Source organism: Saimiri boliviensis, chromosome 9, assembly GCF_048565385.1.
Source record: "Saimiri boliviensis isolate mSaiBol1 chromosome 9, mSaiBol1.pri, whole genome shotgun sequence".
In the NCBI taxonomy this organism is placed as follows: Eukaryota; Metazoa; Chordata; class Mammalia; order Primates; family Cebidae; genus Saimiri; species Saimiri boliviensis.
This window is the reverse complement of record NC_133457.1, coordinates 112,987,589-113,011,145: the sequence shown is the minus strand read 5'-3', so window position 1 is coordinate 113,011,145 and position 23,557 is coordinate 112,987,589. Positions and strand designations below refer to the sequence as shown.

Genomic DNA, 23,557 nt, shown 5'->3' with positions numbered 1-23,557 from the left:
CACAACTTCGTTCAAGTCTCATCTCGAGCGCCACCTGCTCAGAAAGGTCTTTCCTGAGTCCCAGTTTCGTGATGGCCCTCTCCCCTGACGCAGCTGGGTTGAGCTTTCCTTTTCTTTATGGCTCTAGCGCCGTCTGTGGGTGGTGTGTGTATTTACACATGGGATTATCCAGTCTTCAGCCAGGCTGTTTTGATACAGAGCTGCTGGAGGAGGGGTCTTCACTGCCACAGTGCAAAACCTTGTGGTCCCCTGAGTTTACTTTTTTTTTTTTTTTAAAGACATAGTTTCGCTTGCCCAGGCTGTTGCAATGGCTCAATCTCTGCTTACTGCAACCTCCACCTCCCAAGTTCAAGCGATTCTCCCATCTCAGCCTCCCAAGTAGCTGGGATTACAGGCATGTGACATCACGCCCAGCACATTTTCATATTTTTAGTAGAGAGGCGGTTTCTCCGTGTTGGCCAGGCTGGTCTCGAACTTCTGACCTCAGGTGATACACCTGCCTCAGCCTCCCAAAGTGCTAGGATTACAGGTGTGAGCCACCGTGCCCGGCAGGGTGTATTTTTTGGTTTCTTTTTCATTGCCTGCTTTGGTAAAAATATATGTACAGGGAAATGGTTCTCTGAGTTAGGAAAAAACAACAGTGCGAGTGTGAAGATAAATGACAACTACTGTCAACGGCAGCACCGCTGAGACCACAGGGCCTCGTGGGGACTGAGGTGGCCTGGCGAGCGCGTGTCTGTCTGAAAAGGGGGGTTGCCAGCTGGGATTGCAGGCCAGCTGGATTCCTTTTTCAAGATGAGATGAGGGGGAAATCCAGATTTTGTGAGTTTCCCCAAATGTTTGAAGGTAGCTTTAGTTTGTTTTTCGGAAAACTCCCTTGATAAACACACTTGTGGAGTGACTCCAGTTCGTGGGCTGCCCCTTTACAACTTCTGCCATCACTGGGCAGGCGAGGGACAGGGCAGGGACTGCACAGGCCTCTCCGGCCCCCCCCCCCCCCCTCATTCCTGCTTCCACTCTCTCATCCTCATCTGGGGAAACCCCTCTCCTGGGAGATCCTGGTCCCTGGTCTGCACAGGGACCCAGGAGCTCAAGGGGAGGGTGAGAGGGCGAGGCCTCGGGGCTTTGGTTGCGTCTCTCTGCTGAGGCCCCAGCCCTACCCACCTCGTGGACAGAATGAAAACCTGCAGCTTCTCTCCCAGGACTGAGGTCAGCGGACTGGGGAGGGGCTGGACCTCTGGAGTATTTAAAGTGGGCTGGAGGTGAAGGCGCGTCCTCTGAGTGTGGTCGTGTGTGTGTGTGTGTGTGTGTGTGTGTGTGTGTGTCCCCGTGCCTCAGTGAGAGCACATGCTAGCTCCCATGTCTTACCCTTCTTCACACCTGACCAGGCCCTGTCCTCCTTCTTGAGCCTCCCAGAGCCCCTCAGGTCCAGCGCAGCCTCCCCGCTGTTGCAAATGCGCTGCCCTGCGTGGCTGCCCCGACAGCCCCAGGCCCTCCCACCCTCTGCCTCACACCCAGCTCCAGGGCCTGCACCAGCCACACCTGGCACCTCTCCCACCAGGCACGGCTGCACCCTCAGCTCTGGGCCTTTGCACAGGCTGTGCCTGTTGCCCGAACACGTTCCTCTTCTGCTTCCCCCACCATCCTGCAGGTCTCAGCTCAAAAACTGCCTCCTCTAGGAAGTCTGCCCTGAATCCCTCCCTGGGAGCAGGCGTCTCCTCCCCTTCTCCATGCCCCCGTCTCAGCATAGTCCCCTCGAGCTCTCCGCTGCAGCCTCATCAGCCTCCTTGCCGCTCCCAGCACCGGGCTTCCTCCTGCCTAAGGACGTTGTACCTGGGGCTTGCTCTGCTTCCGGCCCCTCTCTCTGCTCTGCCCATGGCTGGCTTCTTCTCAGCCTTCAGCTGTCAGCTTAATGCCAGCCCCTCCCTCACCTGGCACCTGACACCAAGACCCTGCCCTCCCATCCTGCTACCCAGCTTAGTGTCTGACAGTGCCACAGGGCACCAGCTGGCACATTACTCATTTTACTCATCCTCTTGTCTGTTGTCTGTCTCCCTGTGCTGAGGGGTTAGCTCCTTGAGGACAGGGATTTTTGTTTTTTTCACTGCCGACTGTTCAGTGCCCAGAACAGTCCCTAGCGTACACTAGGATTAGTAGGTGCTCACTGGATGTATGAATGAAGCTTCTAAGAACCTCTGACCCTCTGTCTACCACCCCAGAGCCGGCTACCTGACTCTTTACGGAATTGAGGCGCTGCCACGCACCCATCAGAGCCGGGCTGAGGACCGCATCCACTCAGCTGATGTCTTCCACACCTTCCGCCAGCTTGACCAACTGCTCCCCAAACTGGCCCGTGGCTCCCTGTCAGTGGGTGAGCACCATGGGGGCCCCAGTGAGTGGTGGGGAGGATGGAAAGACCCAGAGGGGGAGCCCAACTCAAGGCGGCAACACAGGCGGAAGAACAGCCAGTGTCCTGCGAGGCAGTAAGACCCTCGTCACTGGGGGTATGCGAAAGCGCAATGACGGGGAGCCGGGGCTTGGACCAGAGCTTGGGTTCCTGGTGGAAATTCCAATCAGCACATTCGGAGTGGGGCCTGAGAATCTCTGGGTGTGTGTGTTCCTTTTTTTTGTTTTAAGGTTTGAGTTGCTTTAAAGGTTTTTACAAGTAGCTCATGCTCATTATAAAAAATTCAAGCTCTACAGAATAATTTAGACGGAAGAATAAAAGAGCTCTCCACTTTCTCCCCAGCGTCAGCCCACCACTTCCCTCTACAGAGGCAACCACCATCACTAGCTTGGAGTACATCCTGGGAGCACTTTCTCTAAACAGACACACAGTTGTGTGTTATTTTTATTGTTTTCTACTTTTTTTTTTTTTTTCCTGAGGTATAATTTATATACAAGAAAGCACACATATCTAAATGCACTGAGAGGCCAGGCATGGTGGCTCACGCCTGTAATCTCAGCACTTTGGGAGGCCGAGGTGGGTGGATCACTGGAGGTCAGGAGATCGAGACCAACTTGATCAACATGGTGAAACCCCATCTCTACTAAAAATACAAAAATTAGCCAAGCATGGTGGCAGGCACCTGTAATCCCAGCTACTCAGGGGGCTGAGGCAGGAGAATCGCTTGAACCCGAGAGGTTGAGGTTGCAGTGAGCCAATATCACGCCACTGCACTCTAGCCTGGTGACAGAGTCAGATTCCATCATAAATAAATAAATAAATAAATGCACTGAGAGGTACATCTAAACATTTTATGCTCTTTCCCAGCCATTATTCACCCCGTCCCCAGGTGGCCACTGTACTGGTTTCTTTTACCTCCAATTAGTTTTGACAGTTCTTCAACTTCCTAGAAATGGAATCACACAGGATGTGGCCTTTTATGTCCGGCTTCTTTCACTCAACTTAATGTTGGGAGATTCGTCCAGGTTGCTGTATGGATCAATAGTTCAGTTTTTATTTTTTTGTCTTAAAAACAATTTATTTTTATTTATTTATTTTTTTTTGAGATGGGGTCTTGCTGTGTTACCTATACTGGTCTTGAACTTCTGAGCTCAAGCAGTCCTCCTGCCTTGGCCTCCCAAAGTGCTGAGATTACAGGAGTGAGCTACTATGCTTTTTTATTTTTTTATTTTTCTCACTCTGTCACCCAGCCTGGAGCTCAGTGGTGCAACCTTGGCTCACTGCAGCCTCAATCTCCTGGGCTCAGGTGATCCTCCCACCTCAGCCTCTTGAGTAGCTGGGACTATAGGCGTGTGCCACTATGCCTGGCTAATTTTTAAATTTTTTGTAGAGATGGGGTCTCACTGTTTCCCCGGCTGGTCTCCAACTCCTGAGCTGAAGCAATCCTCCCACCTTGGCCTCCCAAAGTGTTGGGATTACAGATGTGAGCCACTGTGCCTGGCCAACAGCTTGCTCTTTTTATTGCTGTATAGTATTTCACTAGAGTAATATACCACGATTTGTTTATCCATTCCTGGTTGATAGACATTTGAGTAGTCCCCAGTTTGGAGCTGTTAGGAAGAGTTTGTTGTGCTTTTTTTTTTTTTTTTTTTTTGAGATGGAGTCTCGCCCTGTTGCCCAGGCTGGAGTACAGTGACACAATCTCAGCTCACTGCAACCTCCGCCTCCTGTATTCATGCAATTCTCCTGCCTCAGCCTCCTGAGTAGCTGTGATTACAGGCAGGCACCACCACCCCCGGCTAATTTTTGTGTTTTTTAGTAGAGACGGGGTTTTGCCATGTTGCCCGGCTGGTCTTAAACTCCTGACCTCAAGTGATCCGTCCACCTCAGCCTCCCAAAGTGCTGGGATTAGAGGTGTGAGCCACTGTGCCTGGCCTGGCCTGTACTTTTATAACTTAGGTATATCACACTAGAAGAATTGTTCTACCACTTAGATATTTCACTCAACTCCGTGTCTACAGTATTTCCACATCGATTTGTAAGAATCTACCTCATTTATTTTTGGCTGTACAGCAGACTCAGTGTTGATAAAGAGTGTCCTGGCTATTTCCGTGTGCAGGAGCTGTAGGAACCACTGGGCTGCGCCATCCCCTGGGTCATGTACCCTAAACTTCCCGGATGAGCATTGTTCATAACATAGTTCTTGAGCCCCATCCAGGTCCATAGGAATCCAGATCCCCAGGGGACAGCCTGGAAAACTGCCTGTCTGACAAGCGCCCTGGGAAGGTTGGGAAGCGCTATGTGTGCTGGGCTCGGACACTTACAGCAGAGGCCTGGATTCAAATTCCTGCTCTGCTGCTTCCTTGCTGGTGACTCAGAGCAAGTTATTTCTGCTTGCTCCAGCTCCTTTCTCTGGAGGGACTGTGGAAGGCAGTAACGAAGACAGAGTCTGAGCTCTCAGGACTGGAAGAGCTCTACCAGCTCCCACTCCCCGCATCTGTGTGTTCTCTCTGTGCCTCAGTTCTCTCTGTGATCTCAGCCATCTGTAAAATGGGGGAAACAGCAGGATCTTCCCAGGGGGCGGCTGTTAGAACTGGCTGAGGTAACAAGGCAAAGCACTATGGCTGGGCGTGGTGGCTCACGCCTGTAATCCCAGCACTTTGGGAGGCCAAGGCAGGTGGATTACCTGAGGTCAAGACTTCAAGACCAGCCTGGCTAACAGCAAAACCCTGTCTCTACTAAAAATACAAAAAAATTAGCCAGGTGTGGTGGCTGGCGCCTATAATCCTAGCTACTCAGGAAGCTGAGGTAGGAGAATCTCTAGAACCCCAGGGTCAGAGGTTGCAGTGAGCCGAGATTGTGCCACTGCACTCCAGCCTGGGTAACAGAGTGAGACATTGTCTAAAAAAAGAAAAAGAAAAAGCACTGTTTGCTGAGCACTTATCATGTGCCAGACATGAGGTTAAACATTGTCAAAGTCAATGCTCAAACACTTCATTGCCCATTTCCTTTTGCTTAGGTGTTTTTAAAAGCCAAAACTTTAACACATTATCGATTTTGTTTACATGAGAGAAACATAATCTTATGTTTAACAATTCAGAGTTATAGGTAGTATAAAGTATAATACCCCTTTTTCCAAGCCCAGCTTCCTGTGAAACCGATGTTAGCATGATGGTGTGTAGCCCTTCACAGTATTTTCTGTGTTCGCACAACTAGAGACAAATATTCATATCTGTGTTTACAAAGAGGAATTCTATTATTTGTAACCTGTTTTTAACTTAACAATATAGCTGTACATTCTCCTCTGTTGATATAAACATCTTTTAGAGGTATTATCCAATGCAATTAAACAAGATAAACTAATTATAGACATAAGAATGGGTAAAGAAAAAGTAAAACTATTCATATTTGCAGATGATCTGATACTGTACCTGGATAACCCCAGAAAATTAATAATTAAATGAACTCCAGCAATAATTGAATCCAACAAAGTAGAAGGATATGAAATTAACATAAAAAATACAAGACATCTGGCTGGGCACGGTGGCTCTTGCCTGTAATCCTAGTACTTTGGGAGGCTGAGGTGGGTAAATCACCTGAGGTCAGGAGTTCAATGCCAGCCTGGCCAACATGGTAAAACCCTGTCTCTACCACAAATACAAAAAATTAGCTGGGCGTGGTGGCACATGCCTGTAATCCCAACTACTCAGGAGGCTGAGGTGAGAGGATCACTTGAGACTGGGAGACAGAGGTTCCAGCGAGCCAAGATCACGCCGCTGCACTCCAGCCTGGGCGACAGCTCAAGACTCCATCTCAAAACAATAACAAAAATGAAAAACCAAGACTTTTTTTAGCCCTCAAATGGCTGTTTCAGTAGTTAGCCATTTCCCTCTGATAGATGCCAATATTCTTTCTTTCTTTTTGTTTTTATAGTATTTCATTGTACTTGTATCTGTTCTACCATGTGGTGATTTCATTTCTGTCGGCCCACTTCCTGGAAATGGTTTTGCCAGGTCAAAGGCCATATACATTAACATTTTTACCCTTGATCTTAGCCAAAAGGCCGAGAAGCGATACATTCACATTTTTATCTGCATCTGTCACATCATTTCCAAAACCATGGAGCAATTCATCCACCTACCTAAAGGGAAGAAATCTGCTCCACCAGATGCCATCAGTCTTTCCATTTGTTTGCTAATTTGATGGGCAGAGATGGGTAACTTATTGTTTTAATTTGCATGTTACCACAACCTTGCCAACATGCAGTTATCAATCTTTAAATCATTGCCCATCTGATGGGCAAGAAAGGACATCTGGCTCTCTGTGGCATTTGCCTGATGACTGTGATCAAACATCTTTTGTGTGTGTGTGTTTTGTTTGTTTTGTTGTTGTTGTTATTTTGAAACAGAGTCTTGCTCTGTCACACAGACTGGAGTGCAGTGGTGAGATCTTGGCTCATGCAATCTTGATCTTCCAGCCTCAAGCGATCCTCCCAACTCAGCCTTCTGAGCAGCTGGGACTACAGGCTTGTGCCATTGCACCGGGCTGACTTTTATATTTTCTGTGTTTCGGTACCCTTTTGCATTTCCTCTTTGTGAGTCGGCTGTTTGTGTCCTTTATCATCTTTTTAGAGCAACTCATTTGATCTTATTGAATTTTGCCATCCATGCTGGAAGGTTGGTATTAACATACCCTTGTTGCAGATAAGGAAACTGAGGCTCAGGGAGGTGAGATCACTTGTCATAGACAGGCAGCTGGTAGGTAGAAACTTGGTCTGTTTGATTGCAAAGTCCTGTGCATAAAGCACCTGTCACATCCTAGTACTGATGGGTTCCCCAGGAAAAATTGGGTTTCTCCACTACCCTTTCCACCTTGCAGATGCTCCAGAGGAGTCTGGTTAGACGCGGAGGAACTCCCCACCACCATCACTCTGGGAGCAGCCCTGGGCTGGGTAGAGGAAGGCTGCATTTCTCAATATGAGCAGCAGGTGGCAATGTGGGAGGACAATTTCTCATCTTAGTTGGGACCAGAGGCAGGTGGGCAAAGCAACCCCCGAACGTTGCTGTGGGGTGTGGAAGCATTGCAGCCTCTTTTGGCAGAACCTGCCAAAACACAAAATAAAATGCACATTCCTTTGATTCTGTACTTCCACTTCTAGGAATTTATCCTACAGAAATGCTTGCACATGTCTGCAGATACACAAACATATTCATTGTCACATTGCTTATAATTGCAAATGCTAGAAACAATTTAAAAGTCCACAAGTAAGGGCTGATTAAATAAATTATGCATTCACCTACAGGCCAACTATGCATCTAAAACAGAGTGGGACACACTGGTAGTGAATGAAATCTACAGTTACAAAAAAAGAGCAAGGTGCAGGCAGTGGGTAGACTATGTCACTCACTCTCTCTCTCTCTCTCTCTCTCTCTCTCTCTATATATATATATATATATATACACACACACACACACACACACACACACACACACACACATATGGCATTTCCTTTTGCTTTCCTTTAGCATATATATGTATATATGTGCATATACATATATATGCCATATATATGTGTATATGTGTGTGTGTGTGTGTGTGTGTATATATATATTTTTTTTAATTGAGTCTTGCTGTGATGCCCAGGCCAGAGTGCAGTGGCACGATCTCAGCTCACTGCAACTTCTGCCTCCCGGGTTCAAGCAATTCTCCTGCCTCAGTCTCCTGAGTAGTTGGGATTACAGGCATGTACCACCACACCCAGATAATTTTTCTGTACTTTTCAGTAGAGCTGGGGTTTCTCCATGTTGGCCAGGCTGGTCTCGAACTCCTTACCACAAATACATTTTAAAAATTTTCTTTAAAAAAACATATTTTAAAAGAAAATCCTTTGAGAACCCTTAGACCATTGAGTCTGGTGTTTCTCACACAGTAGGTAGTTGGGGACAGGGGACAGTTAAACAGACCCCCAAGTTAAGCATAGTGCTTCCATCTAGAACATTTATTTTACTGGATTGTTTTGAGGACTGTTTATTTGAATATTGTTTTGGGAAAAAAAGGCATCCTTATATCAAAGATTCACAGAGTCTGATGCAAAACTCTAATGCAATTCAAAGGTAAAACCCAAAACTTCAGAGACATGTCTCTACTGGGGGCCTCTCTACTATGCCCCCAGATCTGGAGGGCCCAGACGGGTTTCCCAGAAAAAACTCGAGAGGTACTCAAGTCTGGGTCCTTGTTTTTTGGATGAGGAGACTGAGGTCCAGAGATGAGCAGGGGCCCAGCCAAGGCCACATGGCATGGGGACTCTGGGATTTAAACTGGATACACCAAACTGACTTAAATTGGTGGGCTGCCAATCACCGTGGGCCTGGCACCCCTGATTCATGGGATTGAGTCATTGCACCAATAAATAATATCTCAAAATAATGGCAAGAATGTAGCAAGTAGTATTTTACAAACCTCTACCAATACCAATGTGTTCTGTGTGTGATCTGTCTGAATCCTCCTAACAATCCTGTGAGCCAGATGGCCCTCATTTTACACATGGGGGAAATTGAGGCTCGGAGATGCAAAGTGACTTGGCCAAGTTCTTCTTACTAGGAAGGGAAGAGCTGGGATTTCAACCTGGGTTTCTCTCTGTCTTCAAACTTTGTGCTCTGTATTTCACAATTTATTATTATTTCTTAATTACAGAAGCTATTCATGAGCATGTTCTCCTTGGGCTAATACTTGGCTAACATTTGGCAAGATTTGTTATTTAATAATATAGCTGTTTATTAGGTCTGTGTCAGGCATCTCTGTGCTTTAAATGCTAATGCATTCGATCTGTATATTACCCTGTGTGGTGGGTACTTTTATTATCCTAGTTAGTTTACAAGCAAGAAAACTGAGGTGCTGAGAGGTGAGGTGACTTGTTCAAGGTCAGGCACTCTGGCTCGCCTGACTTTTGTAAAAAAAAAAAAAAAAGTCAAATATTACAAAAAGGAAGATTCCCTTTGACTACATTCCCTCTAAATCTATCCCCAGGTAATCTATGGCTATCAGTTTGGTGTTATCCTTCTAGAACATTGCTGTACATAGACATATCATGTGAATCACATTTGTAATTAAAATTTTTCTATTAGACACATTAAAAAAGGAAAAATACGGAGGTGAAATAGATTTTAATAATGCATTTTATTTAAGTCAATATATCTAAAATGTTATTAGCATTTCAGCAGGCAACCAGTGTTAAAAATTATTAATGAGATATTTTACACTGTGTTTCTCATGCTGACTCTGGAATCCAGTCTACCTTACCCTATATTAAACATGGCTGCATTCAAGTCAGCCCCATTTCAAATGCTCTGTAACCTCCTGGGGCTTGTGGCCACTCTGTTGCTTAGGGCAACACTTGGCCTTTATGCACGCGTTAAAATACAGCATGAGGCTGCACACAGTGGCTCACGCCTGTAACCCAGCACTTTGGCACTTTGGGAGACCAAAGCAGGAAGATCACTTTCGTTCAGGAGTTTGAGGCTAGTCTAAGCAATATAAAGAGACCTTGTCTCTACAAAAAAAAAAAAAAAAAAAAAAAAAAAAAAAAATTTAAAAGGTTAGCCAGGCGTGGTGGCTTACACCTGTAGTTTCAACTACTCAGGAAGCTGAGGTGGCAGGATCACTTGAGCCCAAGAGGTTGAGGCTGCAGTAAGCCAGGACTACGCCATTGCACCCCAGCCTGGGTGACAGAGCGAGACCTTGTCTCAAAAGGAAAAAAACCAACCAAACAGCAAACTGTACTGGAATCCAAAGTAGATGGCAAGCCTCTGTTTTCCCAGTGGGAAGGTTTTTAAAATTTTGTCTTTTTTTGATTTTTTTGGTCAACTTCAGTCTTGAAATAATTAAGAATGGAAATAAACCTTGGAAAGTGAAACTGTGGCTAAGACAGGACTGCTGTGTGTGTAAATACATGATCGAATGTTATTCAGCCATAAAAAGGAGAATCCTGCCATTTGTAACAATATGAATGAATTTGGAGGACATTATTGTAAGTGAAATAAGCCAGACATAGAAAATCAAATACTGCATGATGTCATCGATATGTGGGAGCTAAAAAAAAGTCAAATTCAGAAAAACAGAGTAGAATAGTGGTTACCAGGGCTCAGGAGGTGGGGAAATGGGGACATGCTGGTTGAGGCTATAAACTCTGAGTTACAAGATGAATACGTTCTGAAGACCTAATATACAAAATGGTGACCACAGTTAATAACAATGTATTGTATACTTGAAATTTACTGACAGAGTGGATCTTAAGTTACACACACTCACCAGTGTGCATCTATGTGAGGTGATGGATATACTAATTAGTTCGATTGTGACAATCGTTTCACACCATATGTGTACATCAAAATATCATGTTGTACAACTTAGAATTTTCAGTTGTCAATTATACCTCAGTTAGGCTGGAAAACGTTAATAACAGCGGTAAATCTTCCTTTTCTTGTCACACCCCTTCCACCAATTCCCACTGCTCATAATTGACTAGTTTTATTAGTTTCGAATGGATTCTTCCAGAGTTGATTCATGCAAGTGCAAGTGAATGTGACTATATTCTTATTTTTCTCTTTTTCCACAAATGCACTAAACACGTGGTTGCTGGTACTTTGCTTTGTCCTAACAATACATCATAGCAATAGATAAATCTTGGGTAAGTAACTTAGTGTGTCCCCTGAACTGCTCTAAGGGACCTACAAATGTAAACTGATTTGATCCACAATCTAATCACTGCTATATATTTTTTGTCTTTGAGACAGAGTCTTGCTCTGTTGTCTAGGCTGGAGTGCAGTGGTGTAATCTCAGCTCACCACAACCTCCGCCTCCTGGGTTCAAATGATCTCTTGCTTCAGCCTCCTGAGTAGCTGGGACTACAGGTGCCTGCCACCATGCCCAGCTAATTTTTGTATTTTTGGTAGAGATGGGTTTCACCATGTTGGCCAGGCTGGTCTCAAACCCCTGACCTCAGGTAATCTGCCCATCTTGGCCTCCCAAAGTGCTGGGATTACAGGAGTGAGCCACTGCACCCTGCCCACTGCTATATTTTTATCCTGCGTTTTTTGCCAGGTAGGACAGAGCAGGATGACACAAGATTTCAACACACTACTCAGGAGAGCATGTAATTTAAAACTTATGACTGTTTATGTCCAGAATTTTTCATTTAATATTTTTGGACCATGGTTGACCATGGGTAACTGAAACCTTGGAGTTCAAATTCTTTTTGTTTTGTTTTGATGGCCTCTCACTCCGTCACCCAGGCTGGGATAAGGGTGCAGTGGCTCCATCTCAGCTCACTGCAACCTCCACCTCCTGGGTTCAAGTGATTCTCCTGCCTCAGCCTCCAGAGTAACTGGGATTACAGGTGCCCACCACCACGCCAGGCTAATATTTTGTATTTTAATAGAGACAGGGTTTCATCATGTTGGCCAGGCTGGTTTCGAACTCCTGACCTCAGGTGATCTGCTCACCTTGGTCTCCCAAAATGCTGGGATTACAGGGGTGAGCCACCGTGCCCAACCAGAATTCAAATTCTTTCTTATACAACACTACCTCATTTGCCAAATGATGTTCATTTGACCTTTTTTTAAAAATTGTGGTAAAATAATATATAACATAAGATATACTATTTTAACAATTTTAATTGTACAATTCAGTGGCAGTAAATACATTCACAAAGTTGCATAACCATGCCATTATCTATTTCCAGAAACTTTTCATGATCCTAAACAAAAGCTTTGTGCCCATTAAACCATAATTCCCCACCTGCCTCTCCTCCCAGCCCATTGTATCTTCTCTTCTGTCTCTGAATTTCTTGCTCTAGGAATCTCATATAAGGGACATCATGCAATATTTGTCCTTTTGTGCCTGCTTATTTCACTTAGCGTAATATTTTCAAGGTTCATTCATGTTGTAGTGTTGTCAGAATTTCTTTTCTTGTTTCCCTTTCTTTTCTTTTCTTTTTTTTTGGGCTGGGGGAGACAGAGTCTTGCTCTGTCACCCAGGCTGTGCAGTGGTGTGATCTCGGCTCACTGCAACCTCCACACCCTGGGTTCAAGCAATTCTCCTGCCTCACCCTTCTGAGTAGCTGGGATTACAGGTACGTGCCACCATGCCCAGCTTTTTTTTTTTTTTTTTTTTTTTTTTTTGGTAGTTTAGTAGAGACAGGGTTTCGCCATGTTGCCCAGGCTGGTCTCCAACGCCTGAGCTCAGGAAATCTCTCCACCTTGGCCTCCCAAAGTGTTAGGATTACAGGTGTGAGCCACTGAGCCTGGCATATGGGTCAGAATTTCATTCCTTTTTAAGGCTGAATAATAATACGTTGCATGTATATATTGCATTCTGTTTATCCATTCACCTATCAACGAACACGTGAGTTGTTTCCACCTTTTGGCAACTGTGAATAATGCTGCTGTGAGCACCAGTGCTTGAGTGTCTGTGTCTCTGGTTTCAGTTCTTTGGGTTACATACCTAGAATCGGAATTCCTGGATCATATGGCGATTCTTTCTTTCACTTTCTGAGGAACTGCTAAACTCTTTTTCACAGTAACTGCAGTTTTTGACATTCCCACCAGAAATGCATGAGGGGCCCAGTTTCTCTGGGTGCTCAGCATCACTTATTTTCTGTTTTTTAACTAGCAGCCATGCTCATGGTTGTGAGTGGTATCGCACCGTGGCTTTCATATGCATTTTTCTAATGACTAATGGTGTTGAGCATCTTTCATGTGTCGATCAATCGTTTGTATCTCTTCCTTGGAGAAGAATCTGTTCAAGTCCTTTGCCCATTTTTGAATCAGGTTTTTTTTAATTGCTGCTGAGTTGTATGAGTTCTTTTATATGTTTTGGGTGCTAGACCCTTATCAGATATATTATTTGCAAATATTTTCTCACATTCTGTCAGCTATATTTTCATACTGCATTACCTTTTTTTGTTTCATTGTTCATTTATTCTGCAAATACTGAGTACCTCCTGTGTACTCAGAACTGCTCTAGGAACGGGGAGAAGTGGAGAATGGTCCTGCCTTGCTTTTTAAAGTCATCCTCAAACACTATGTTTACAGTGATACTCAAGATTGCAGCTGTGTGGTCAGACCTCAAAGAATGCCAGTTATTTCTAAAGCTGTGTTAAATTTCTTTGCCTCTTTTTTTTTAACCATCTCATCAGATCATGCTTAGAAGTATCCAGAGCTTGCATCAACTGAGGTGGTTTTAACACTGCCTGTGCCCTGCAGGCACCTGTTTAAATCTCCGGATGCTCAGTTTCCACCTACATGATTCTGACATGATCAGTCTGCCCAGGGGTTGGCACCTGGGCATCCAGAGATTTAAGAGCTCACAGATAGTTCTTCAGAGAGCCTGAAAAGTTGGGGAACACAGGAAGATAATGTATTTCAGTTGAACACTTAAGCTCATACATTGAAATGTCACCCGAAATGGTGACATTCATTTTAATGTAAAACAATTGAACTTAAGTTGAAGTCTCAAAGTTTAACATATTCAGCATATTGTTTGAAAATGAAGCCAAGATACTTAAAAAAAAAAAAAAAAACCATAGCCTACATTTCCCATCCTTTCAAACGCCCTGTGATGTGCAGCCAGGTTTAGAATCACTGGTGGGGCGAGTCTTCCTGAATCACGGCTTGTGGTTCAAAAGAGTCAGTGAGGGAGTTTCTAGTACTTTGAAACTTTGGAGCAATCCAAGGTGACTCACTTTTCCAAGGGGTGACTTTGGAGAAAACCAAATTCTATATTTTATATTTTTATTTTAAACTTTATATTTATGCATATAAATAGGATTACCTTGGAGTTTTAAAAACAATATATACTGTCTCATGTATCGTTCACAAAAATATTTTTTAAAAAAGAAATGAAAACAGTATCTAAATAATATCATTCTTCAGTGCCTGGCTTTATCCCCTTGCCAGTCTGCCCTTGGGAAGTCTCTGTGTCTGTAGGTAAAATGAGCTAATTCACTTTCACCGCTGTATGGTTTTTCCAGAACGTATACACACCATTGTCTGTTTCATGGTGATTGCACACTAGTGAACTGTGGGCCAAAGTTGACCTTCAGAGATGCTTTTGTGGTCTGCACAGTGATTAAAAACTTTTTACTTGGATGTTAACCTTAAAAAACATCAGAAGGTTATGTATACATAATTGTCTGGATTGTTAGCTTTCTTTGAAAGCGCAGGTCCTCTGGCCATGCTGGGGTGAGTCTCTCTCTCCTGCCGGGGGCTGGTCGGTGGGCTAAGTACCATGGCCCCTTTCTGGCCCCCTCTCTCTTTTACTTGATTTGTTTTCACTGGAGTGAGTTGAGTTTGAGACTCCAGCCCCATCTGCCCTCTCTGGAGGGTCAGTTAGGTTGTTGCTGCTGTCTTTCCGTGATTGCTGCTGTCTTTCCGTGATTGCTGCTGTGCTGAGCCTGCTCACGATGGCCTCCTCCTCCCACACATGGGCTGGCATTGCTCTGGAGTTGGACCCTGGGGAGGGAGAATGCTGCTCAGGGTTTCGTGTTCCTTCCCCTGCCCTGGAAAGAAATGCCATTTACTTAATGTATGATGTGGTTTGGTTGTTTCCCCAGTTAGATCTCGTGTTGAATTGTAGCTCCCGTAATTCTCACATATAATGAGAACGACCTGGCAGGAGATAATTTAGTCTAGAGGTGGTTCCCCATACTGTTCTTCTGGTAGTGAATAAGTCTCATGAGATCTGATGATTTTATAAGTGGTGTTCCCTCTGCTTGGCTCTCATTTTCTCTGGCCTGCCGCCATGTAAGATGTGCCTTTCACCTTCCACCATGATTACGAGACCTTCCCAGCCACCTGGAACTCTGAGTCCATTAAACCACTTTTAAAAATAAATAAATAAATAAATGAATTACCCAGTCTCAGGTATGTCTTTATTAGCAGCATGAAAACAGACTAATACAATGCATATTTATTTATTGAACACCTGCTACAGGCCGGTGCTGGGGACATAGAGGTGATTGAAATAGGGCTTCCACCTGCAGCAGACAAGACCCCTTGCTGCCTTATGCTGGGAGTAAGACAGATAATAAGCAAGTTGGTATTGAAAGGGCTTCCCACTGCGAGCCTGTTCGGACAGCTTCTTTCCCACAGGAATTCCCCAACCTCAAGGAGTGACATTCAGAAGACCCTTGGCCTCATAGGAGGTCATGCCTGGCCAGCCCTGGGTGTTATGTTAAATCTGTAACCCCTACTCTGTGCTCTGCCCCTGCAGGAGACAAGGACCATATGTCCAGTGTCAAAAGTCACCTGTGGAAGCTGCTGTCCCCAGCCAGGCTGGCCACGAGGGCCCACCGAAGCAAATGGCTGGAGAGTTACCTGCTGCACCTGGAGGAGATGGGTGTGTCAGAGGAGATGCAGGCACGGGCCCTGGTGCTGCAGCTGTGGGCCACACAGGTGGGCGTGAGTGTGCGAGGGGGTGCGTGCAAGTGTGCATGTGTGGTTGTGATATGAGGGCCTGGTGGGTCCTCATAAGTGAGGACTTGGGATTTTTCTCTGGGTGGGAGGGGGGCCCAGGAGAGTTCCGAGCAGGGGAGGGACAGGTCACCAAGGAGGAAATGGCGGTGACAGGGTCAGGTGGCGGCCACGGAGGTGGTGAGGAAGTGGATAGATTTTGGACATTTCAGGAAGACAGAGCCCGTGGACTTGGTCCTGGGCCAGATATTGGCGTGAAGGAAAGCGGGCAGCCTTGGATGGGGCAGGGCTCCAGGCCCGGCTCCCGCCTCACTCCCGCTCTCCAAGCCCCCCATCTTCCTCTTGGCCCCACTTCGACAGTGACAGTTGCACAGGCTGACGTTGCTGGGTAATTCCTTTCCCATCGACTTGCAGTTTATTTTTAGTTTCCTCTCAGAGCCATTAACTGTCCTTGCAGGCAGAGACCGGCAAGGGGTGGGGGCTGGGACTAACTGGCAGTTGCCCCCACATCGGTGCCTAATAACATATTTATGTGCAGAGGTGACTCGGAGCTCCAGACTGTCCCCAGAACTCCTTGTGGAAATGACCCGTGTCAGCAAAACCGGATGCTGGCTGAGGGGCTTGAGTGGCATTAAGGCCAGGGAACAGCCTTTGGCAGGGTCAGGAGAGCTGGACAGGAGCTGGGGACAAGATGTCCTCTGAGGTTGAGTAGTTGACAGCGTCCAGAATTCAGGCAGGTGGGTAAACTTTTCAAGAGCCTTTTGGGAGCAGAGCCAAGAGGGCACTTGGCCCAGGAGTTTCTGGCGCAGGCTCCGTGACCTCCCTGCCTGGATTTGAGTCCTGACTTTGACACTTCCTGGCAAGTCAGTCACTTAACCTCTGAGCACCTCGGTTTACTCATCTGTAAAATGGGGATGGCAGCACCCGCTTCAAGACACGCTTGTGAAGATGAAAGGAGGAAGCCATGATACATGTGCAGTTTTGTAACTATGCCTTGCAGGTAATAAGTGCTCAGTAAACATCTTCAACAAACATTTAGAGCACCTACTGTGTGCCAAGCCTCATTCTAGAAGCTGGGGATAGAGCAGTGAGCAAAACAGACAAAAATCTCTGCCCTTAGGGAGCTGGCATTTTGGTGGGAGAAGACAGACAATTAATAAACACATAGCTGTAATCCCAATGCTTTCGGAGGCTAGGCAGGAACATCATTTGAGGCCAGGAGTTCAAGACCAGCCTGGGCAACATAACAATACCCCATCTCTACAAAAAATACTTCACTTTTTGTAGACAAGCTGGACATGGTGGTACGCACCTATAATCCCAGCTACTTGGGAGGCTGAGGTAGGAGCACTGCTGTGAGCCATGATTGTGCCACTGCACTCCAGCTTGCGTGACATAGTGAGACCCCCGTCTTAAAAAATAATAAATAATTAATTAAACAAGTAAGCATCTGAAATGTATTAGAGGCCAGCCATAGTGGCTCACACCTGTATTCCTAGTACTTTGAGAGGCTGAGGCGGCCTGATCACTGGAGATCAGGAGTTTGAGACCAGCCTAGCCAACATGGTGAAATCCTGACCCTACTAGAAATACAAAAATTAGCCAGGCATGGTGGCAGATGCCAGTAATCCCAGCTACTCAGGAGGCTCAGCCATGAAAATCACCTGGACCGGGGAGGTGGAGGTTGCAATGAGCTGAGATGGCACCACTGCACTCCAGGCTGGGCAACAGAGTGAGACTCTGTCTCAAAAAAAAAAAAAAAATGTATTAGGTCAGTCACAATGGCTCATGCCTGTAATCGCAGCACTTCAGGAGGCTTAGGTGGGCAGATCATAAGGTCAGGAGTTCGAGACCAGCCTGGCCAACATGGTGAAACCCCGTCTCTACTAAAAATACAAAAATTAGCTGGGCATGGTGAAGGGCGCCTGTGTTGGCAGCTATTCGGGAGACTGAGGCAGGAGAATCACTTGAACCCGGGAGGCAGAGATTGCAGTGAGCTGAGACCGCACCACTACACTCCAGCCTGGGCAACAGAGCAAGACTCCATCTCAGAAAAACAAAACAAGGATTAGAGGTAATGTGTTCTATGGAGAAGAGGTGCAGCAGGAGCAAGGAACGGCAGAGGGGAGTGAGGAGGGGCTATTTTAAATAGGGTGGTCCAGGAAGGCCTCACTGATAGGTGACATCTGAGCAGAGACTGAAGGAAGTGAGAGGCGGGCCATGTAAATACATGGAGTGAAGGCTCGCAGGCAGGGGCAGCAAGTGCAAAGGCCCTGAGGCAGGACTGAGGGTGACATGGTGGGACGTAGAGCTGCTGGACCGCACTGGGCCCTGTAGTCCTTGCGGAGGGCTTTGCCTTTTACTTTGAGTGAGAGAGGTGCCTGCTGAGGGCTCTGAGCAGAGGAAAAACCTGGTCTGTCTTATGCTTTAGAGGGATCATTCTGGCTGCAGCAGTGACAAAGACTGTAGTGGGGGGGAGCAGAGGCAGGGAGAGCAGGGAGGAGGCCACTGCAGGATCCAGGCAAGAGCGTGTGGTGCTGGGCCAGGGGGCAGTTTGATTCTGAACATATTCCAAAGTAGAGCCAACAGGGTCCGGTGTTGGATGGGACCGTGGGGGAAGCCATCAAGGATGACTCCAGGTTTGGGCCTGAGCGAAAGGAGGGATGGCAAGGCCATGGGCAGCTGAGGAACATGGCGGGAGGAGCAAGTTTCGGGGAGAAGATTGGGGGTTTGGCTTTGGGTGTGTTGAATTTGAGACGGAGAAAGAGGAGTGGACACTTGGAGAAGAGAGTCTGGAGTTGGAGTCTGAGGTCCGGGCTGAGATGTACCTTTGGGAGTCGTCAGCAGAGAGAAGTTTAAAGCCTCAGGACTGAAGGAGATACTGGGGGTGAGGGTGGGTGGAGAAGGGGGCATCCCCGGGGCTCTCCAATGTTGAGAAAGGGGAGGAGGAAGGGGCCAGGGAGGGCAGGGGAGAGGCAGGCGTGGGAAGCTGAGTCAGATGCTGCTGAGAGGCTGAGAAATGGCAGCCGTGATCGCTGCTGTAAGGTCAGAGATGATGAGTCAGGAATAATAATTTCAAAAGATACAGAGCAGTTACCCTGGCCCAAGCATCCTGTTGAGCACTTTGCAAGCTTTATCTCTAGGATCTTCACAGCAGCTCCATGAATCCAGAAACCCGGAGCATAGAAGCTAGAGTGACAGAAGGAGCAGAGGGAGGCTTGGGCATCCAGGGAGGACCCTGTGGGCGGAGACCTAAGGCCCAGGCAGGGAGACCAGGAGGCTCTGAGGGAAGGTGGGATGGGGTGGTGGGGGGCAGATGGAGGAGAGTTTCCAAACAGGACAGGTTTCCCTCCCAGCTCTGAGCTCACTGATGCTGGTAATGCCAGGACTGAGAGTCATGATGCTTGACTCCCTCAGCTCCATCAGTCACATCCTGTCCTTCTCTTCCTTCCCCATATCTGGCTTGGCCTTCACTCCAACACATCCTCAGCAGCCACAGCCACACAGCCCTGGAAACTCCTGGGTGGTCCTGAGAGGTAAGGGAGGGGAGCGTGGGAGCTGCTGGGCCTGCAGATAGCCGCACTGAGATAGTGATCATCAGGAAGAATCCTTGAGGCATTTGATAACAGAGTGGAAAGCAAGATGGCAGTATTTAGAGTCAGACCGACTTGGTTGGAATCTCGCACCTGCCACTAAACTAGTTGTGTGACCTCAAACAAGTCTCTTTTCTGGGCTTCAGTTTCACCATCTGTAAAGAGGGTTGGGTGTTTTTTTTTTTTTTTTTTTTTCTCCTTCATCAGTAGTTTTATCTTGAAATAATTTTAGATTATAAAAGTGTCGCAAAGATAGTACGGGAGTTCCCAGATGCCCTTCACCCAGCTTTCCCTGATGTTACATAACCGCAATACGTTCATCAAGACTAAGAATCAGCACTGGAACACCGTTAGTACCTAAAGTCCACACTTTATTCCCATTTCCCCCGTTTTCCCACTAATATCCTATTTCTCTTCCAGGAGCCAATCCAGGACCCCACGCTGTGCGGAGGGCTTTTGTTCGTTTTAAATAGACTCTATTTTTAAAGCAGCTTTAGGTTCACAGCAAAATTGCAGGAAAGCTGCAGGGATTTCCCCATCCCCCTCCTCCCAATGCCTCCGTCTCTATCGCCAGTGCCCTCAGCAGAGTGGCACATTTGTTACAATTTATGACCTAAACTAACATGTTGTTATCACATATTCTTTTATTCCCTTGGAATTTGTCAAATCACAAAAATTAAAAGAAACACCATCCGTGACCCCATCCCTCAGCTCTCCCTTCTGCTGGGCTGCACCTTGAGAGGGCTTGCCCTGGGGGGTGGCTATGATACCTTCCAGCAGCTCCAGGCAATTTAGCAATCCCTGTGAAGGAGGGCTCCTCTTCCCCTATATTCCAGTACAGCTCCCAAGCCTGATACTCACCGGCCCAGCTCACTCACACGCCCCCTCTGCGTGGATCACTCAGTGTCTCTGCCTGGGTCCCATGGCCACACTTGAAGTCTGGAAGGATGAGTCAGCCCTGGATGACCCACACAGACTTGGATTTAAGAGGAGGTGGTTCTGTGAAGGAAAGCAGGGTGCTGTTACAGGTGCAGGGCAGACTCAGGCAATGGGTGTCCCCTACTCCCACTGGTGGGCTGTGTGGTCAGTAGGTAATAAGACGGAGCATGCGAGTCGCCAAGGGTGTGTTCTGGCCCACGGGAAGTGCCTCCCAGAGGTCAGCCACCGCCATTCACAAGAAAGCTAGAACAGGAGGTAACGCTGCTGGGTCATGGCCTTTGGCTGCAGTAGGAGGGAATGAGGACAAACGAGAAACTTCCTGAGTAAACAGAGGCAAGGCTCCATGGGCGAGAGCTCAAATTCCAGGGTGGCGAATTCAGTATCTCTTATGGCTGTGTGCATGCACACGCACGCTCACACTCACATCTGTGCAGTTGGGTGGAAGGTGGTCTTGGTCACCTCCTTAACTTGCCACAGCTTTTTCCTGCAAGCAGAGATAGCCAGGCACCCATGTGTTCCACTCCTGCTTGGTAATTAGTGAGTGGTGGCACCCATCTGACCATCTGGGCCAGATAAAATGGCCTTGGCACTGAGCTAACCCAGTGCTGAATTATTTATCACCTGCATTCGCTTGGCTATTTAAGTGATGGACAGCAAGTGACCTTGCTGTCTCAGCTGGACCTGAGGTGCTGGCAGAACTCTCAGAAAGGGCCCGAGCCCCCCCCCCCCCACCGACTTGTTCTCAAATTCAGGGTAGGGGCCGGTGGGAAAGGGGTAACCACTTCTGAGCACCTACTCTGGCCGCAGCACATGTGGGATCGCTTCAGCCTCACTGGACCCTTGCGGTCACCCAGGAGATGGCAGTGTTACCCCCAGTGTTGAGACCCAAAGGGGGATGTGACCTGCCCACAGTCACAGAAAGTGGGGAGCTGGGATTTGAAGCCACTTCTGTCTGGTCTCAGTCCAGGGATTTTCCAACCCACCTCCCAGGCTGTCTTAGGGCTCCACCCCTGGTCTAAAGGGACACAGATGTTTATTTGACAAATACCAGTGAGCCTCCATTACATGGTGGGCAGTGGGTAGCCACCAGGGAATGCTTCGTTTTCCTTTTCAGTCAAAGGCCTAATAATGGCGCCTGCGCGATGGAAGTGTTGAGCGGAGGAGTGTGGGGCCTCATGGCCTCATGGGCACTAAAGAAGACAAAATCTGTCTCACCATCATTGATGCCTGGGTGCATTGCTTTCCAGCCTTTCCCCGTATGCTTTTCTTCTGTGGTTAAGCTCATGCAGCTGTTTTAATCTAACCTTCTATTTGGTTTAATATTGTAACATGAACATTTCTCATTACATTGTACATCACTATAGAAATCATTTGGATACAGCCTGGGAAACACAGTGAGTCCTTATCTTTACAAAAAAAATAGATTAGCCAGGCATGGTGGTGCATGTTTGTAGTCTCAGCTACTTGGGAGGTTGAGGTAGGAGGAGCACTTGAGCCCAGGAGGTGGAGGCTGCAGTGAGCCATGATCACGCCACTGCACTCCAGCCTAGGGGTCTTCTGTTTCATTTAAAATTAATGTGTCCGTTTAAAAATGCTGAACAGTGTGAAAGGGTATTTGCAAGGAAAGTCAGTCTCCTTCCGCCCTATGCTCTTGTCTTCCCAGGTTCTGTTCCAAGGCAACCTCAGTTACCAGTTTCTGGTGTCTCTTAGAGGTCTGTATTTGGGAGGCTGTGGCAGGAGGATTGCTCGAGGCCAGGAGGAGTTTGAGATCAGCCTGGGCTACATAGGGAGACCCCCATCTCTACCAAACAAAAACAAACTTAGTCGGGTATCACTTGCCTGTGGCCCCAGCTCCTTGGGAGGCTAAGGCAGGAGGATCACTTGAGCCTAGGAGGTCAAGGCTACAGTGAGCTATGATTGTGCCACTGAATTCCAGCCTGAGTGACAGAGCGCGACCCTATCTCAAAAAAAAAGCAATGGTCTGTGCTTCTTCATGTATGTTTCTCTTTAAACAAACACACAAATGGCAGCATGCTGAGCCGCCACCCTGCACCTTGCTGGGTTCACATGCTTCTGTGTGTCTTGGTTTCAGTCTCACATCAGTACACACAGAGCCAGCGTCTTCCTAATGACTTCAGGCATCATCAGCTCATGGATGGATCTTCATTCATCTCATTGGCCCCCTCTTGATAGACATGGAGGTGGCTTCCAGCTTTTTGCTGTTATATGAGCACTGCAATCATTATCTTCGTGCATATGTCCTTTTGCCCATGTGCGATTATGTCTGTAATGAAATTACTGGGTAAACATGATATTTGATGATGATTTAATATTCCATTATTATGATTGAATAGGATAGTCAGGGCAGACAAAAACCTTATCCCAAATTGAAATTAGTTGGCATTCCACCCATCTCTGGATCACTAAAGGGTGCCATGTACACATTTTAGCCACATACCAAAGAGCTGAGGTTAAAATGTGTATGAAAATATTCAGCTAAGACTGAAAGCTTGAAGCAAGAAATTCCATTTTCCTAAGTGTTTACCTGTTAAGAAGTTTAAATAATTTTTATTCATAGCTTTCACAGTCATCAATGATGATGGCAGCTTTGTTTTATACATACACAACACACACATTTATTCAAGTGACTATAGAATTTAAACATACAAAGCATATAAGGAACTTTTGAATCCCAGACTACATCGAGAATGATTGTATTTGGAAGCAAATCTTTAGATATCGCACCAGTTAGCTATTGTTGCATAACAAACATCCACAACTCAGTGGCATATACCTATCAGCATTTATTTAACTCACAGGCCTGTGGGTCTGGCTCAATGGGGCAGCTCAGCTCTGTCCACGAGTCTCTCATCCTCCTCTTGGAATCACTGGGCTTGCCAGGCAAGTGGAAACACACAGTCTCTCACGGCTTAGGTGTAGAGTGGGTGTTCTGTCAATTCCGCCTCTTCTATTGGACAAAGTAAGTCCATAGCTGAGCCTAAATTCAAAGGGCAGGGGAAAGACACTCTTGCTCTTTAATGGGAGGAACAGCGAAGTCACATGGTAAGGAGCATAGATTCTGGGATTGGTGAAGAGTTGGGGCCAACAACGTGATCATTCCCAGATGTCAACGGTCTTAACTGGGACAG

At 46.8% G+C, this 23,557-nt stretch overlaps 1 protein-coding gene and 1 long non-coding RNA gene across 6 annotated transcripts in view; one reads left to right on the top strand and one right to left on the bottom strand.

Annotated features, from left to right (window-relative positions):
- The window catches only part of PTGIS (prostaglandin I2 synthase), a 58,471-nt gene that overhangs the window by 24,145 nt on the left and 10,769 nt on the right, over positions 1 to 23,557 (top strand). The window contains exons 5-6 of the mRNA XM_010343248.3: positions 2,220 to 2,371; positions 15,677 to 15,858. Of these exons, the coding sequence (XP_010341550.2) occupies positions 2,220 to 2,371; positions 15,677 to 15,858 (334 nt within the window). The remainder of the gene's footprint in view (positions 1 to 2,219; positions 2,372 to 15,676; positions 15,859 to 23,557) is intronic.
- On the bottom strand, positions 12,000 to 23,451 carry LOC120367923 (uncharacterized). Of its 5 annotated transcripts, none has more exons than XR_012519369.1 (3): positions 23,226 to 23,451; positions 20,331 to 22,692; positions 12,000 to 14,963 (listed from the first exon to the last, which is right to left on the bottom strand). It is a non-coding gene; the product is annotated as an uncharacterized LOC120367923 (long non-coding RNA). The 5 variants fall into 5 exon arrangements; XR_012519372.1 differs by having other exon boundaries at positions 12,000 to 14,916; XR_012519370.1 differs by lacking the exon at positions 12,000 to 14,963 and adding an exon at positions 15,853 to 19,485.